The 18192-nt window shown below is 37.3% G+C and overlaps 1 protein-coding gene across 1 annotated transcript; it reads left to right on the top strand.

The window, feature by feature from the left end:
• The first annotated feature begins 15423 nt into the window (after window positions 1-15423).
• On the top strand, window positions 15424-18009 carry LOC134798054 (uncharacterized protein K02A2.6-like). Its single transcript, XM_063770381.1, has one exon. It carries the CDS (start codon window positions 15424-15426, stop codon window positions 18007-18009), a length of 2586 nt encoding a protein of 861 aa, XP_063626451.1.
• Window positions 18010-18192: the final 183 nt, after the last annotated feature.

The following is an 18192-nucleotide window of genomic DNA, read 5'->3' as shown; positions in this document are numbered from 1 at the left end:
ACAATAATGTACTATTGATGTTAATTACTGGCAATCTCGTCTGGGAACGGACAACACATGTACAAATTTTGAAGGGTCACATCGTTTCAAGGAAGTCAATAGGCCTTGCTCATAAGCAACAGGTAGGTACATATGTACATGTAAGCTGAATTAAGGATGACGCACGCTAGACCGGGCCAGGCCGAGCCGAGGCGTCCGGCATGTCTTTTTCTATGACAGCTGATCGGTGATCACGTGGTGCTTTCCATAGAAAACTTACAAGGATAATTTGATAAACTATATAATAATCTTTTAGTTCTTACACTGAGACATTTACACCTATAAATAATTTTAGATTTTAGTTTTATCTGTTTGTTTTTTTTTATTAGGTATACTTTTTAGAGTTCCGTACCCAAAGGGTTTTTACCCTACGGAACCCTATTACTGAGACTCAACTGTCCATCTGTCTGTCTGTCACCAGGCTGGCAGTCTCATGAACCGTGATAGACAGTTGAAATTTTCACATGTGATGTATTTCTGTTCCCGCTATAACAACAAATAAGTACGGAACTCTCGGTGGGCGAGTCATACTCGCACTGTTTTTTTACACTGTTATTTAATTTAAATAGGGTTTTTTTTTACAAATCGACATTTGCAGTTAGTTAAATTGATATTTGCAGTTAATTGTATTTTCTAATTGTTGATTTGTGTTTTATTGCTTGTACCAAGTAAATTCCATGTTCACGTGTAAAGGTTTAATTCAAACGAATAAGCGGTCGCGCTTCCATACTAACTAACTTTGTACGGTTTTCGAATTGGTTTTCTGTCGACGAGCAAACTTTATAAAATCGCTTTAACTACCATTTTGTACAGTAACTACTTAGTTTTAGTTCCAAACTTGTTGCCTGTTAAGTATGTTCGCTGGAATCAGAATCGATTCGAAAATGAAACAAATTTTAACGGGTTTATTTTGCTTGCATATACCTATGCCTTGGATCTATTGGTTGGATCTATAGACCGAGAATGAAGGTCCTCAACGCCCAACGTGATTTTTTTTTGTAAAGTTGTAGTTCACATAATATCCCTATGATATGAACCCAGATATCGCCCGAAATCGCCCGAAATCGCCTGGAATGGAGAAAACGGACAAGGAAAGCCATCAACCACAGATAATGGGAAATGGCGCTGGCAGATGATGATGATGTTGTTCACAAAATATCGAAAAACAAAAACAAATTAGTTGAAGCAATACTTTATTTTCTAATGCGAATCGATTTTGGACAACAGTGAAATGTTTATGAATAAAATAATAAGTATTTTCACGTAAAAATTAAACATTTTTCAGTCGCTACTTTAATTTTCGGGTTCAGATTGATCTTAACGTAATTTTTAATTACACAAACGACAGAACGGACGACGGACGGAGGGTCGAGAGGACGGGTACAAATTATCGTCTACTTGGGGACCAGTGATTCAAATGTTGAAACCAGCGGATATATCTTCGGACCAGTGTACGGATACTGTGAGTGTTGCGTGTCGTGCCGTGGACAATAAACATTAAACTTTAACGGGTAGCTGCAATTTCTTTGTCTACCCCGAACATTTTTTTAAACTAATTTCGGATAGTTTAGTGTTGTTTTATTAATATCTCCGTTGACATTTGTTGGGACGTCAGTCTTTCCGTGGCCACAGCTGGTGCAACTCAGCTGAAACGCCGCGCGTCGGAATTAAAGGTAAAAACAATGAAATTATATCGCGGTAGACCCGTTTGTGTAATTAAATATGTGTACAAAACGCGAGAGTTTAAAGTGTTAACGTAATTTTATTATATCTTTTCATCACGCCAGCTGGTAAAGGCAAAGGCTCTCTTGATTGTTCAAAAACTGATGTAATGACAAAGGCCATGGCAGGATAAGCTAAGTGAATCTGCCCCCAGCGAGTTTTGGCTTGTAATTTTTTTCGATGATGTGGCTTTGTGTTGGTAACAAGTATACAAAATTTGAGCCCCCATAAATTTACAGTTTTTAAATAAAAAGTAAAAAACGAAATATGATCTTTTTTCAATATTTTTTTTTCTAGCCAGCCGATTTTGACGTGCGTCACGTATAATGTGCATATAGTAAAGACAATTATATGACATTAATTATAGGATATATTGCCATACAAAACAGAACAAAAAATACAATTACTTTTTTCAAAAAAAAATTTCTAGTGAAAACTTCTTTAGCGGCGCTGCCGCTGTGCACTTTTTGGGGTGGGGAAAAAATGTTAAACTCGAGACAGCGTAAGACGTAAGGCATACGGCGTAAGGCGTAACCCTCTCTTTCTACCACGCGGCGAAAATGTATGCCTGAGCATGCTGTTTCGTTTAGGCGGCGCAGGTCGCTTGCGTGACGTCACGTGTGACGGACAATGTCATTGTGTTTTTCTTTTTTGATTTAAATGCCATCTAGTGAGTTTCCCTCAAACTGGTATTAATATAACTGTAGTACTCACAGTAATGTGCTTAGGGGTTTCAAGTAATGCGACGAAATAACGCTAGATGGCGTTAACCTCAATTATACATAGTGCTGCAGACATTTTGCACTAGATGGCGCTGTTATTAATATTTAGAGTTACAATGTCGTTTAGTTTTCACTTCTGCCGGCACTCCCGGAGTGCAACCCGTTGTCTTTTTATTACTTTCACGTCAGCGACACCTCCAAATTTTTCACCAAAGCTAGCCTCTTTAATAAGTTACAAAATAAATGCATTTACATGAGTAGTTTTGACGAGCGGGTATAGAAAATGTAGAGTGATGTATTCAATAAAAAAAACACCTTGTTCTACCACAGATAAAATTAAGTAAATACATTCATTTTGTAACTTATTAAAGAGCCTAGCTTTGGTGAAAAAATTGGAGGTGTCGCTGACGTGAAAGTAATATTTTTTTTTAAAGTAATTGTATTTTTTTTTCTTTTTTGTATGGCAATATATCCTATAATTAATGTTATATAATTGTCTTTACTATGTGCACATTATACGTGACGCACGTCAAAATCGGCTGGCTAGAAAAAAAATATTAAAAAAGATCATATTTCGTTTTTTAGGGTTCCGTACCCAAAGGGTAAAACGGGACCCTATTACTAAGACTGCGCTGTCCGTCCGTCCGTCCGTCTGTCTGTCACCAGGCTGTATCTCACGAACCGTGAAAGCTAGACAGTTGAAATTTTCACAGATGATGTATTTCTGTTGCCGCTATAACAACAAATACTAAAAACAGAATAAAATAAAGATTTAAGTGGGGCTCCCATCCAACAAACGTGATTTTTGACCGAAGTTAAGCAACGTCGGGCGGGGTCAGTACTTGGATGGGTGACCGTTTTTATAGATAATGGTACGGAACCCTTCGTTTGCGAGTCCGACTCGCACTTGGCCGGTTTTTATTTTTTATTTTAAAACTATAAACTTTCGGGGGCTCATATTTTGCATACTTGTTACCAATACAAAGCCACATCATCGAAAAAAATTACAAGCCAAAACTCGCTGGGGGCAGATTCAACGGTTCAGGCGGAGTATGTCACTTTCTTAGGACGTCACATTCTGAGGACGTCACATTCTGAGTTCGTCACTTTCTGAGTACGTCACTTTATGAGAACGCCACTTTCTAAGGACGTCACTTTCTGAGTTCGTCACTTTCTGAGTACGTCACTTTCTGAGTTCGTCACTTTCTGAGTACGTCACTTTCTGAGAACGCCACTTTCTGAGTACGTCACTTTCTGAGGACGTCACTTTCTGAGAGCGCCACTTTCTGAGGACGTCACTTTCTGAGTACGTCACGTTTTTTAGCATAGGTACGATATCATCATCATCATGATATTTCCAAGCAGATGAAGTCGCGGGTCGAAGCTAGCTCAACATATTATCTACAGTCCGTTAACTCTCAGAATGACCTTCGGATTTTAGAAAGATACATCGGGTATCGGCGGTAACACGCGAAGGTGATACTGCTGTTCTGCTTTCTTACTCACTCGCCAAAAGTTAGGGATACCTATTGTCTCAATGTAAAACAAGCCCTAATTTAATGACGTTATGCTTAATATTTGGTTGATGACTATATTGCGATTTGACTTTTTGTCATAATCTAAATAAAATAGAATCAGAATTTGAAAGCAGAACGTCACACCGTCATTTACAACTTCTGGCTGAAATTATACAGAGTGGTAATAATAACAGTCACATATTTTTTTGTAGGTAAGTATATTTTTTATAGCTTGTGTTTTTTATTTTATCTCTAGTTTTAATTAAAATTTACTTTAACATAAAAAAATAAATTAAAACAAAAATTTTAAATTTAATTTGTAAATAATTACACAGTACTTTAAAGTCACATATTTTAATATGAATTTAAATATTTACCTACTAGTTATGGTGGTATTAACTACTCTATACAGGGTGGTACAAACCTCGATGTCCAAAATTTTTAAGTGAAAACTTCTTTAGCGGCGCTGTCCACTTTTTGTGATGGGGAAAAAAATGTTAAACTCGCGACAGGTCACGTGACCGTAAGATTCGTAAGACGTAAGACGGACACGTGGCCTGATCGAAAAACTGTTACAATGTCATTGAGTTTTCACTTCTGCCGGCACTCCCGGAGTGCAACCCATTGTTTTTTTTTTTAGTATCTTCACTACGTGGGCTATCAGATTACTAATTTGGGAACTTTCCACCTCGATTCCTTTGACCGGTGACTCTGTCAAATTATGACTATTGTCACTTTTTTTTAACCTTTAAAAAAAACTTAGGGACTAGCAGTTTCTAAAATAACCAAAAGTCGTTGAACTCGCTTGTTTTTTTTTTAATTAGGTAAAATCTAAACTTGACCTGCTTGAACGTAAAACTTTGACTTTTTTTTCCAACTCGCAGCCAAGTGAGGATGCTGATTTTTTTTAGCAACTGCGTCGTTTGTAAAGGATTATGTTATAAAAAGAAACATTCAAAAAAGTTCAATAGTTTTTTTTAATAAATTAATTGGTTCGGCCCGGAATTACTTAACAAAAGTTAAAAGTTCAAAAATTCATAACTCGTAAACTATGAAAAACCGGCTAACATACATATTCTGTAATTGAATTGAGGAATCTAAAAAAAATTTTGGACGTCGTGGTATAGACCACCCTGTATAGTTTTGAGTGTTGGATTGCAAGTTGCAACTAAATCAGTACGACGCTGTCATTCTATTACGCGAATACGTCCGATTTTACCCGAAAAACGAAGTTCATTCTGAGAGTTAACGGACTGTAAGTGGTCAAACAAATTTGTCATTAAATAAGAACACTAAAAACTACAGTCATCCTTTTCTTTTGGGTGCTAGTACTAGTGTAAGACAAAGATAGTATGTTTATCTCTGTCTATGTTTGAAATGAGACAGTCCTTTGACAAACTTTATAATCTTTTTGTAGTTTCGGATTTTAAATAGAAAAAAATCAGCGATGTCAAATCGGCGACATGATAGATTTTTATTGTCAGGCTAAAAGTACAATGTAATATTAATTTAAAAATTCATCATGTAACCTATATAGGAAGAAAACAAACAAATAAATTACATTAAATATATACAGAACATGAGAACTATGAGAGTATGGGAGTGATCCATATGCAGAAGTTGCCGATATGAAGAAAAAATCCTTTGACGCCTATTCTCCACAGGTGACACGAGAAGAAATATTGTCTGAACCAAAACTGCAAGAGCTGATTTTTATACGCAGATATCCAAAATTTACACCATCAACAGAAAAAAAGACGTCAGTTTATGGAGACATAGCAGAAGACGCGGTATGTTGAAGAATATGTTGTCACGAAAGGAGCGGCAGTCCGTTTAAATGTAAATATGTGGGAATGACCTTCTACTTGTGTCAGCGAGCTTGCCGTGATACCTTCACCAGCTAATCACAGCGGCGAATGATAAAATCATGGTTCCTACTGCGCGAAACATTTATGTGTATTGAATCGAAGCTGTTGCCGGCCAAACTCCAATCTGTGGCTAAATGTTTTGGTGCTTGTAGTTTCTAAGTATTCTGAATTAAATAATGATTTAAACATAATTAGATTGTTTCTATATTATTTATTTCTCTATTTTCACTTTATTGCACGAAACATAGGACGTTTTGCCAAATGGAATTCTCTACCAGTCAGGCGTAAGGCAAACAGAGATTGGTATTGGTATGTAAGATATAAAAGCGACCGTATGTCGAACAGCTAATCTGGTTGCTGGCAGTATACATTTTTCGTGTAGGTATATTATACTGTTAAATCGTACCTATGCTAAAAAACGCGACGTACTCAGAAAGTGACGTCCTCAGAAAGTGGCGTTCTTAGAAAGTGACGTCCTCAGAAAGTGACGTACTCAGAAAGTGGCGTTCTCAGAAAGTGACGTACTCAGAAAGTGACGTACTCAGAAAGTGGCGTTCTCAGAAAGTGACGTACTCAGAAAGTGACGAACTCAGAAAGTGACGTCCTCAGAAAGTGGCGTTCTCAGAAAGTGCCGTACTCAGAAAGTGACGAACTCAGAATGTGACGTCCTCAGAATGTGACGTCCTAAGAAAGTGACATACTCCGCCTGAACCGATTCAACTTAGCTTATCCTGCCATGGCCTTTGCATTTTATCCATATTTAATGTGAGGCAAAGTAATCTGATGCAAATTTTGAGTTATATCTTTATGTTGGCTAGTAGAATTTACGTTTAAATGATGATTTTGAATGATAGATATAGATGGTCAAGCAAATCTTGTCAGTAGAAAAAGGCAAATTTTCTATGAGACTATATCCCTTCGCGCCTACATTTTTCAAATTTGCCGCCTTTTTCTACTGACAAGATCTACTTGACCAACTATATTTAATAGCATTCATTTGGATTTGATTTTGTTTACGGTTAGTATTTTCCACGCATTGGTGTGGTAAAAATGTTTGTGTTTCACTCGGTGGAAAAATTGTTAAATCTGGGTTATTCACGGACGGTCTAGAACGCAAAATGACTAGTGTAACATTTTGCCTATATCGCTCTTAGTCTACATCGCGTACGGTCCAGAACGCAAAATGCGTATACATCATTTTCCGTCGTTTTATCTTTACGTTAGCGATGTCGAGGGAGCCCCGCTGCCGCGGGGCTCCTATTCTGTGCGGTTTGGCCTTCGGCCATTTCAAGATAACTAACGAACCTAACCTACCTGTGTGATATAAAAAAAAGTCATATTGCGTTCTAGACCGTTCGCGATGTAGACTAAAAGCGATATATGCAAAATATTACACTAACCATTTTGCCTATATCGCTCTTAGTCTACATCGCGAACGGTCCAGAACGCAAAATGCCTACATCATTTTCTGTCGTTTTATCTTTACGTTAGCGATGTCGACGGAGCCCCGCTACCGCGGGGATCCTATTCTGTGTGGTTTGGCCTTCGGCCATTTGAAGATAACTAACGAACCTAACCTACCTGTGTGATATAAAAAAGTGGTCATTTTCCGTTCTAGACCGTTCGCGATGTAGACTAAAGCGATATAGGCAAAATATTACACTAGTCATTTTGCGTTCTAGACCGTCAGCGACTATACCTTAAACCTTCGTGCCAAGGCACGTTTAACAAGTTAAACCCTCGCAACGCTCAAGATTCCACTTTTCGAACCATTCGCTACTCTCGTGGTTCAATTTTGGAATTTTTCACTTGCTCGGGTACATACCAATGCTTTGGACGGACAACGGACATGGCGAAACTATACGGGTAACTAGGAAGATAAAATTTAAAATTCCTTAGGTACATTCTGTATATCACTATAGTCACAGTATGTTTTCAACTCTTCCATCATATTCAGCTAGCATGACTAGATAAAATTTCAAGTGTCCTATGAGTAACACCCAATTATTTTTCGCGATATTGGAGTTGGTCCCATTGTCCATGACCTAGCTAATCACCTCACGCCGTCACGCTAAATTACTTACAGTTTAAAAACAGCCAGTAGGTATCGAAATGTCCTGGGGCTATTTAACGAGTTGAGTTTACTTAATTATGAACAAAATGTACTAAATGCTCATGGAGTGTTCTGTTGAAAACATTAACCAATTTTATCTCGACGAAGCACAAAGTGTGTATGAATTGAAATCGTTTTATACAATGACGTCCCGTTGCTTTAGAAAAATACCACTTGTATTTCTAGAGCTTCGTATCTGGAGGGTTCCAACGCGACCCTATAACATAAACTGTATAAACTGGTCATCAACTGGTCTTTCCGTCCGTCCGAGTTTTCCGACTTTACTTCTAACCTGACCACGCGGTTAATATCAGGCCATGTGTTTGCCATCGACGTCATTAAAAAAAGTTAGGGGGACGGTTTTTGAAATGCCCACACAAACAAATAATACTTGTCTTGATCCTCGTCCAAGTTATCTCGTGCCGTGGTCCCTGCAATCCTTTACAGACGTGGCCAAGTTTAACTTAATGTTGTTTAAATCCTATCCGTTCTCATCCTTCTTTGTTATTTTTTCTTTAAAGTTTCTTGCTCGAGCCAGGCGAACTTCGTTTATGTGTACATTGTAAATAGACGGAACGATATTCATGGCACACCTTCGTAAACCGTAAAATTACTTAGTACTTGAATAATGATGAATGAAGTACTTTTTCGTAAGTAACACTTTTACGTTTTAATTGTTAAAGCCCGGATTATGCACTGTTTTTGTCTAATTATACTTAGTTTAATCTCACTTGCTACCTCTTAGTTTTGTTTTGTTTTATTTAATATTTTTCTCTTGGCTGCCCTGAAAACCAATGCCATGGTTTATCTTAGTCACCGGCACGGCATATGCTGAGTGGCATCCATTTTGGTATTTCATACAGAATACGAGTAAGATGTATTTTTAAGTTTTCATGTCACATTATATTTCATAAATTTCTATTCCATTTAACGGTAACTGTTTTCTCTAATAATAGCCACCTGGCACTAGTATTTTTTCTATGAGGTTAACGTAGTTTTCGATACCAGTAAAGTGTTTTATTTTTTCAAACAGTCGTTTTTACTAGGAACCTTGAAATCTTATTACAATATGACGACTGTGTTTCTACAGGACTCCAAATAATAATATTAAATGAATAGCAGTATCATTTTATTAAAATAAACACAAGACGAGCTTGTGCTTGTATTGTAAGTTAGACTTGTAATGTTTTAAATGTGTAATTTGCTCCATTTCCGATCAATATGACCGGAATATGCCGTATAGATTTTAGATTTAGATTTAGATTTATTTATTTCATAATATGAAATTACAATATAAATTATTTTACACTAATCTATACGAATTTATATTATGATCGTCAAGTAGGAAAATAACAATTGATTATAATTATACAAATGTCAAGCAATAAGTACACAATTTAAAAACCATTATACTCGTAACTATAATAAGCAATCAATTAATTAACTAAATTTTTTTTAACAATGTCAAATAATAAACTGAAATAAATGTCATATACTAAGAAAAAGTGACCAAGGCCTCCAGTGCCCCAGGCTGGAATCGAACCAGCGTCCTCTGCTATCGCGGCAGGTGCCTGAGCCACTCGGCCACCGGGCCACAGCGACATTAGTCAAATTTTCCAAGTATATGCACTTCCTACTGAAGGCTTGTGGCGCCCCCTGGCCATCTCTAAGGTAGAACAGTATGGTTCGAACCTTCTATCTGGATCATTCTCATGATGATACCGAGCTAGCTATATTTTCTGAAAAATAATTTAATTTGTTCAAATACTTCATAGTAATGTCAAATAATATAAAATGTAAAAACAATGTCAATACAGTAAGCATGGATATGTCATAAGATAAGATAAGATAAGAATAGCCTTTATTGACCAAAAAAATAAAGTTCATTACATATTACATTTAAATTAATTCACATTTCATTTATATTAACATTTTTCCTTAATTAATTTTAATAAATATATTTTTGAATGTCATTGCTTTTTATTAATTATTCAGTCTGCCTTCTTGGCATAGGCCTCCTCCAGCTCTCTCCATAGCTCTCTATTCTGTGCTGTCCCAATCCAATTTACTCCCGCATGCTTCTTGATGTCATCCGACCACCTCATTATTGGTCTCCCTTCTCTCCTCTTTCCATCTCTAGGATACCATTCCGCTACCTCTCTATCCCACTTATTTTTACCTTCTCTGCCATATGTCCAGCCCATTTCCATTTTAACATTTTTACAGTTACTGATATATCCTTAATTTTAGTTTTCTTTCTAATATCTGTCAGTCTTACTTTGTCTTTCCTTTTTACAGATAAGATTGATCTTTCCATGTTGTGTTGGCAAACTTTTAACTTTTGGAGATCTTTTTTAGTTACTGCCCAGGTTTGACATCCGTAAGTCATACATGGTAGAACACACATATCAAATACCTTTGATTTGCAAGACAATGGTAAATCTTGGTTTTTTAGAATGTCTCTCAATGACCAGTAGGCTTTCCATGCGTTAACAGTTCTTTTTTCAATTTCTTTACTCGTCATGTTTGAACCTGTTATAATTTGTCCTAGATATGTGTATTCCTCGACATATTCAATCTCATTTCCATGGACAAGTATAAGATTTTTGGTGTGGTTTGACATAACCTTGGTCTTCTCTGTGTTCATTGTTAGTCCTACTTCAGCACTTTGCTCAGCGAGTTGCTCTAGCATTTCTTGTAGTGATTGGGCACTTTCCGCAAATAGCACTAGATCGTCCGCAAATCTCAGGTGGCTAAGTTTTTTACCATGTATGTTTATGCCTTGATAATCCCAGTTAAGGTTTCGAAATAGGTGCTCTAGCACGGCTGAGAATAATTTTGGTGAGAGTGGGTCGCCCTGTCGCACCCCTTTGCTGATAGAAAATTCTGTTCCCATGGCTTCTAGTTGGATTGCCGAACTACAGTTATTGTATATTTCTTTGATAATCCGAATGTATTTTTTGTTTACTCCTTGCTGTAGCAGGGCGCTCCATATGCTCGCATGCTTTAAGCTGTCAAAAGCCTTATTGTAGTCCACAAATGCCAAGTAGTATATTTTCCTGAATTCTGTTAGTTTTTCGATTATTTGTTTGACTACAAATATGTGGTCTATAGTGCTAAAATTAGATCTAAATCCTCCCTGTTCTCTTGGTTGGTTTTCGTCTAATGTCTTTGTTAGCCGGTTTAGTAAAATCTTTGAGAATACTTTGTATAGGTTTGGCATTAAACTTATAGGTCTATAATTGTTTATTGATTGTTTGTCACCTTTTTTGTGTAGCAATATAATAATAGATTTTTTCCACTGCTCTGGTACTTTTTCAGTCCTTAATACTTCGTTAAGGATACTTGTCAGCGGTTTAGAAATTACTTTTAAAGTGGCTTTTAACATTTCATTTGTTATTTTGTCTGGACCAGGCGCTTTCTCTGCTTTTTGTGATTTTATGGCAAATTCTATTTCTTTCTCTAGGATGCTTGGGACCTCAAGTGTTTCTTCTTCAGGGTTTTCATGTAGTTCGACAATAGACTCGTGGTTAGTGTCACTATAGAGGTCTTTGTAAAACTCTGTAGCTACTTGCAGGATTGAGGTCCGTTTCGACTCCTTTTTCCCCATTTTTGATCTCAAACTAGGTATCCATGTAACCATGGATATGTCATAATGATCGTCAAATAAAAATAAAAATAGAATATAGGTCAAAGAAAAATTAATTACATTCAGTTTATTGTGTTATATACATGTCATTTCTATATATTCATTTACAGAATATAATGGATTATCCAATAAAAAGAGTCTCAATTGGCGTTCAAATGTTTCGTCAGATGGTTCAGTTCGCAATTTTGCAGGTAGACGTTCATAGTACGTTGGTCCAATCACCCTCGGATTTTTGACTGAAAGTGCCATGCGACGCGGCACTGTGCGTAGTCTACCCGTGGATCGGAGCTGTTTGCCCGCAACCTCGACACGTTTGAACATTGGGAAATTATTTCTTACAAACATTAATACTTGAAATATGTAAAGTGAGTAGTGTGTCATTATGCCGATTTGCTTGAATAGCTCCTTACACGAATGTCTGGCTTGGACTCCAGCTAGCAATCGAACCGCCCGTTTTTGAAGTATCAAGACTCGCTTTGAATCTGTGGAATTTCCCCATATTAACGTCCCGTAAGATATTAATGAATGAAAATGGGAAAAATACACAGCCTTCAGTGCTTTTCGTGATATAAGTGGCTGTAGGTTCTTGATGGCGAAGACAGCACTACTCAACCTATTGCATAATTGGTCAACATGACACTTCCAGCCAAGGTTCGAGTCAACCGTAAAGCCCAGGAATTTGCTCTCAGAACACAATGGCATTGGGCCGTTTGTAATACACGAAGGTACTGCAGTGCCATGAGCTGAAAAAATCATCACGTTTGACTTCGCGACATTCAAGAGCAACCCATTCGACGAATATAATTATGTAAGTTAGATTTACTAATATTAATCAATTTCATAACCGTACCCGTAACCGTTTTCGTAGCCGTATAATTATATTTATTTTTAACCGACTTCAAAATAGTAGGAGGTTATCAATTCGACCGTATTTTTATTTTTATTTTGTATGTATGTTACCTCAGAACTCCGTCATTTCTAAACCGATTTGGAAAATTATTGTTTTGTTTCAATGTATAATGTAGTCCCTACTAACTACTTGGTTTGTCATGAGCGGCAATTATTTAGAGCTCACTCTGCTACGAAGGTCGTCTTATAGAAAAAGGTTAAAGTTTATTTTGATATACCTACCCAATGTCAAGTAATGTAGAATAATTATAAAAAAAGATCCAATTTAATTGATCTAAAGTTATAGTTTTCCCCTACTTTTCATTTTTGTAGTGTATGCGGTTATGCGAGTGGCTTAAATAGCATACATACGCTGTCTCGTGTGTCCTTGTATTGGCGGGAAAGCCGTGAAAGAGACTTCACTTGTCTGTGGGACGATGGCCGCTGGCTATACGTTGACTATCAAGGAAGTGGAGTTAATGATTGTGCGAGGGCATTGTCGAGCCAGTGTTGGTGATAGGAGATATCAAATTACGGAATTAACATACACTATAAGTGGCGACGAGAAAAAAGGTAAGCTTCATTGCTAAAATCTCAAGGAAATGGATGACCAGTTTTGGCAAAAAACTTAGGTTATAATTCCATTCCAAAATTAAAATAACATCGTTATAATTGCCAAGCCTCATATACAAAACACTATTTGTACAATATATTTGATCGTTTCTACCATTAAATGCCATATATCATTATGTAAGCGGGGTTTTTAATGGAAAATTTGGGTTTGTTTAACCCGGCTTGTACACAAACAAGTAAGGAACCTAGACAGCGTAAAATAGTAAAAAACAATGTTCATTTTGCATTCTGAATTGAGATTCGTGCATTGTTATTAATTTCAATGTTAGCCATTTAATATGTGTTTTTTTTTACCGTCATTCAACTTTAAAGTAATAAAAGTTGTACATATTCACTCTTAAGATGCACAGTCATGTGAAATATATACAAAATGGCTGCCGGGTTGTTATAAATCCATATTATTTATTTAGTTATTGCAATTTATCATGAGAATGTTACATTTGAACTGCTAGTGTCATTAATGCCAATGGTGTGTAGCTGGTGTAATAAAAATCAAAATTAAAATGTTTAGTTCTTATTTTCCAGCGGAGTTCATCTCAATAATACGCATATTTATTCTAGGTTATTTAGTGAAGTACAAACTTTCATAAATACTTTATTATGTTAAACTGGGTTGACATAACCTCCATTAAATTGGAAATAGTCTGGTAGTTCAAATGAATACCTCCATTCAATTGGAATTGGTCGGCATAGCCTCCATTAAATTGGGAAATGTCTGGTTGTTCAAAGGAACACCTTCATTAAATTGAATATGGTTGACAACCTCCATTAAATTGGAAATAGTCTGGTAGTTCAAATGAATACCTCCATTCAATTGGAATTGGTCGGCATAGCCTCCATTAAATTGGGAAATGTCTGGTTGTTCAAAGGAACACCTCCATTAAATTGGAACTGGTTGACAACCTTCATTAAATTGAAAACAGTCAGGTGATTAACCTATTGGTTACGAACTAATTTGATATTTCAGGTGGCCGTAACGGGATTACGTTACTATGACTCAACAACCATCGCTGACCCTGGAGGGGCTAGACTTGGATGGTGACCGAAGTTCCATCGGCAGCAAATGGGAGAGATGGAAGAGGTCACTATTCATATATATTGATGCCGCTGATGTCACATCAGATGTGAAGAAACGAGCTACATTACTGCACTTCGGAGGAACAAGCCTGCAAGATATTTACTACAACTTACCTGGTGCAGAGGTTAAAGCTGCAGTGGGAGTAGATGTTTTCGACACAGCAATAAAAAAACTTGATGAATACTTTGTCCCCAAGACTAACCGGGTTTTTGAGCGTCACATGTTCAGACTGATCAAACAGGAAGATAAAGAAAAGTTTGAAAGTTTTTTAGTCCGACTTCGGAAACAAGCTGAGAAATGCAGTTTTGATAAAAAAGATGACCACTTGATTGACCAGATCACTGAAAAATGTAATTCAGCTGAACTACGCAAGAAGATTCTCACAATAGGTGACAGCATTACCTTAGAAAAAATAGTGACTGAGGCGAATACATTAGAAGTACTTAGTCAATGACCAATTAGAAATATATGATAAAAAACAAGGAAGCTCAGAGAAAAAGGAAGAAAACCAAGAAGTTAATGCCATTTACAATAGAAATAAGAAAGATGGTGCTTACAGAACTAAGAAAGAAGAAACACACAGAAGAAATAATACAATACCTTGTGGACGTTGCGGGAAGAAGAACCATCAAACCGATTACAAAGAGTGTCCTGCATTGGATAAAACTTGTTTTGGTTGTGGCAAGATGGGACATTTCCGTCAATACTGCAGAACAAGTGGCATGAAAAGGAAATTGGATAATCACTCAAGTAGGAACATAAAGGGAAACAAAAAAGCAAGAGTTGAAGTAGATTATGTTTTTAATATTGACAACGATGCCATAATTGAATGCGTCTTGGGTGGAATCAAGACTGATTTGCTGGTTGATTCTGGTTGCAGGCCCAACCTTATTACAGGAGAAACTTGGGAAACCTTGAAAAGTTTAGGAGCTATAGCAACCAACCAAACATCCAACCCAACCAGATCTCTTATGCCATATGGCAGTCACACTCCACTCAATGTTAAAGGATCATTTGAAACTACAATTAAGGCAAATGGTCGCGAAGAATATGCAACAGTTTATGTTATTGCGGGAGGTACGCAAGACTTGTTGGGCAGAGAAACGGCAACACGTCTGGGCGTCTTGAAAATTTGTGTAGATGTGAATAAAATTGATGAAGATGTCAAGTCAAAACCGTTTCCCAAGCTCAAGGATGTACTTACTGGTAGAAATCCCTATTGACCAAAATGTACAACCAGTATCACAGCCATACCGGAGAATACCATTGCCTCTAGAACAAAAAGTTGAGAACAAGATCCAAGACTTACTTGCTCGAGACATCATTGAAGAAGTTAATGGACCTTCACGATGGGTGTCTCCAATGGTGCCCATTATAAAAGAAAATGGAGATTTGCGGCTGTGTGTGGATATGCGACGTGCCAATACCGCTATTTTAAGGGAAAATCATCCTTTGCCATGTATGGATAAACTATTACCGGAAATTGGGAAAGCTAAATATTTTAGTAAGCTTGATATCAAGGACGCTTTCCACCAGTTGGAATTACACCCGGATTGTAGACACATAACCACCTTTATAACAGCTAAAGGGCTCTACCAATATAAAAGACTCATGTTTGGAATTTCTTGCGCTCCGGAGATATTTCAAAAAGTTTTGGAAAAGCTTTTAGTTAAATGTGACGGAGTGTTAAACTTCATAGATGACATATTAGTTTTTGGAGACAATGAAGAGCAACATGACATGCGACTGGCAATGGTGTTGGAAGTGCTTAAGGAGAATGACATACTACTCAATGAACAGAAGGTCCATTTCTTGGGACACGAACTATCACCAAGTGGAGTGAAACCATTGCCAAAGTATATGGAGAGCATTTCTAACTTCAGGCTTCCGGCAACAATAGAAGAACTACAGAGCTTTTTAGGACTTGTGAATTATGTAAACAAGTGGTTGCCTAATTTAGCCACCAGAACGGAACCTTTAAAAGAATTGTTAAGGAAAAAACTGGGAAAAAAGGCTGACATCAAACCATATTGGACTAGCGAGCAAGACAGGGCATTTACAGAGCTGAAAGAGGCACTAAGTAAAATACAATCGCTAGGATATTACGATATTAATGACAAAACCCAAGTTATTGCTGACGCGAGCCCTGTTGGCCTTGGAGCTATTTTAATACAAACTGATTCAAATGGCCCGCGAATAATCGCGTATGGAAACCGGACATTAACAGACTGCGAAAGAAAATACAGTCAAACTGAGAAAGAGGCTCTTGCACTAGTTTGGTCTGTTGAACATTTTAATATATTTCTCTTCGGCAAGAAGTTTGATCTCATTACAGATCACAAGCCATTGGAAATATTGTTTGGACTAAAATCAAAGCCTTGTGCACGCATTGAACGTTGGGTGCTGAGACTCCAATCATATGATTATAACGTAACCTACAGGCCAGGAAAGGTGAATATCGCGGATCCGTTATCTCGCCTATGCAAATTGATAGATGCACAATCTAAAGGAGGAGACGAACACATACATCAAATTGTGGAGCAAGCAAGACCACATGCGACTTCAATGTCTGCCATTATTGAAGCTTCGGTGAATGATGAAGAAGTAAGAGGCGTTAAAAAGGGAGTCTATGAAAAAGAATGGAATGAGACCGTCAAAGGTTATAAAATATTTGAGAATGAACTATGTTTCTACGGTGATATTTTACTTCGAGGAAACCGAATTGTGATACCTCAGAAATTGAGGAAAGGAGTACTGGACGCTGCGCACGAAGGCCACCCTGGGATTGTCGCAATGAAGGGTAGGCTCAGGTCAAAGGTGTGGTGGCCAAGAATCGACAAGGATGCAGAAAATTTGGTTAAATCCTGCAAGAGTTGCACCCTAGTAGGCTTACCAAATCCTCCAACACCCCTGAAGAGACGCGAACTTCCTTTAGCTCCGTGGGTTGATGTCGCGATGGATCTTTTAGGACCTTTACCTAACAATGACTACCTGCTAGTTGTAGTAGACTATTATAGCCGCTATAAAGAAGTTAAAATCAGCAAGATAGTAACCAGTTGTCAAATTATAAAGCTGCTCAAAGAAATTTTTAGCAGGCTAGGTTACCCTGTCTCAATAACTGTAGACAACGGCCGGCAGTTTGTGAGCGAAGAGTTTCGATCGTTTTGCGAAGAATGCAATATCATCGTTCACAACACGGTACCGTATTGGCCCCAGATGAACGGAGAGGTCGAAAGACAGAATCGTGACATAATGAAACGCCTCAAGATCAGTCATTTGGAGAAAAAGGACATTAAAGAAAGTTTGATGGAGTACCTATTAATGTATAACAGTACGCCCCATTCATCCACAGACAAGTCACCATCAGAACTGTTCTTTAGACGACAGAATAGAGACAAGATTCCATCTATTGATAGATTTGAAAGCACTACTGTTGACCTGGGGGTACGAGAGCGTGATAAGATACAGAAAGAAAAAGGGAAAGAATATGCAGACAAAAGAAGAGGTGCTACTGAGTCTAGTCTAGCTGAAGGAGATAAAGTATATGTCAAGAATATGGACAAAGGACATAAACTCAGCTCAAACTACAATCCAACACCTTATACGGTACAAAGTGCTACTAGAGGCGACATCTCAGTGAAAAATGATATAACAGGGCAAGTACTGAGGAGAAATGTAGTTCACCTGAAAAGAGTAGAAGGACAGTGGGAAGCTGTGCAGAGGAAAGACCAGGAAGAAGGAACTGGTGGGGAACAAGGTGATAGTAATAATGAGCTGTGATTACTGTGCCATTATTCGTTTATTATTATTATTTGTTAGTTTGTATTGTTAATTACATTCATACTTTATAAAAAATATAATACTTGTTTAAAGTCTTGTAAAAGCAAAATAATATGCACTGTTAATGGTTAACCTGGAGACTGATTCTAGTATTGTAGAATATATTGATTTGGTCACAATATG

This window comes from Cydia splendana, chromosome 16 (genome assembly GCF_910591565.1).
Source record: "Cydia splendana chromosome 16, ilCydSple1.2, whole genome shotgun sequence".
Taxonomy (NCBI): Eukaryota; Metazoa; Arthropoda; class Insecta; order Lepidoptera; family Tortricidae; genus Cydia; species Cydia splendana.
Note: the sequence above shows the minus strand (reverse complement) of the source record. Positions and strands in the feature narration are given on the sequence as shown.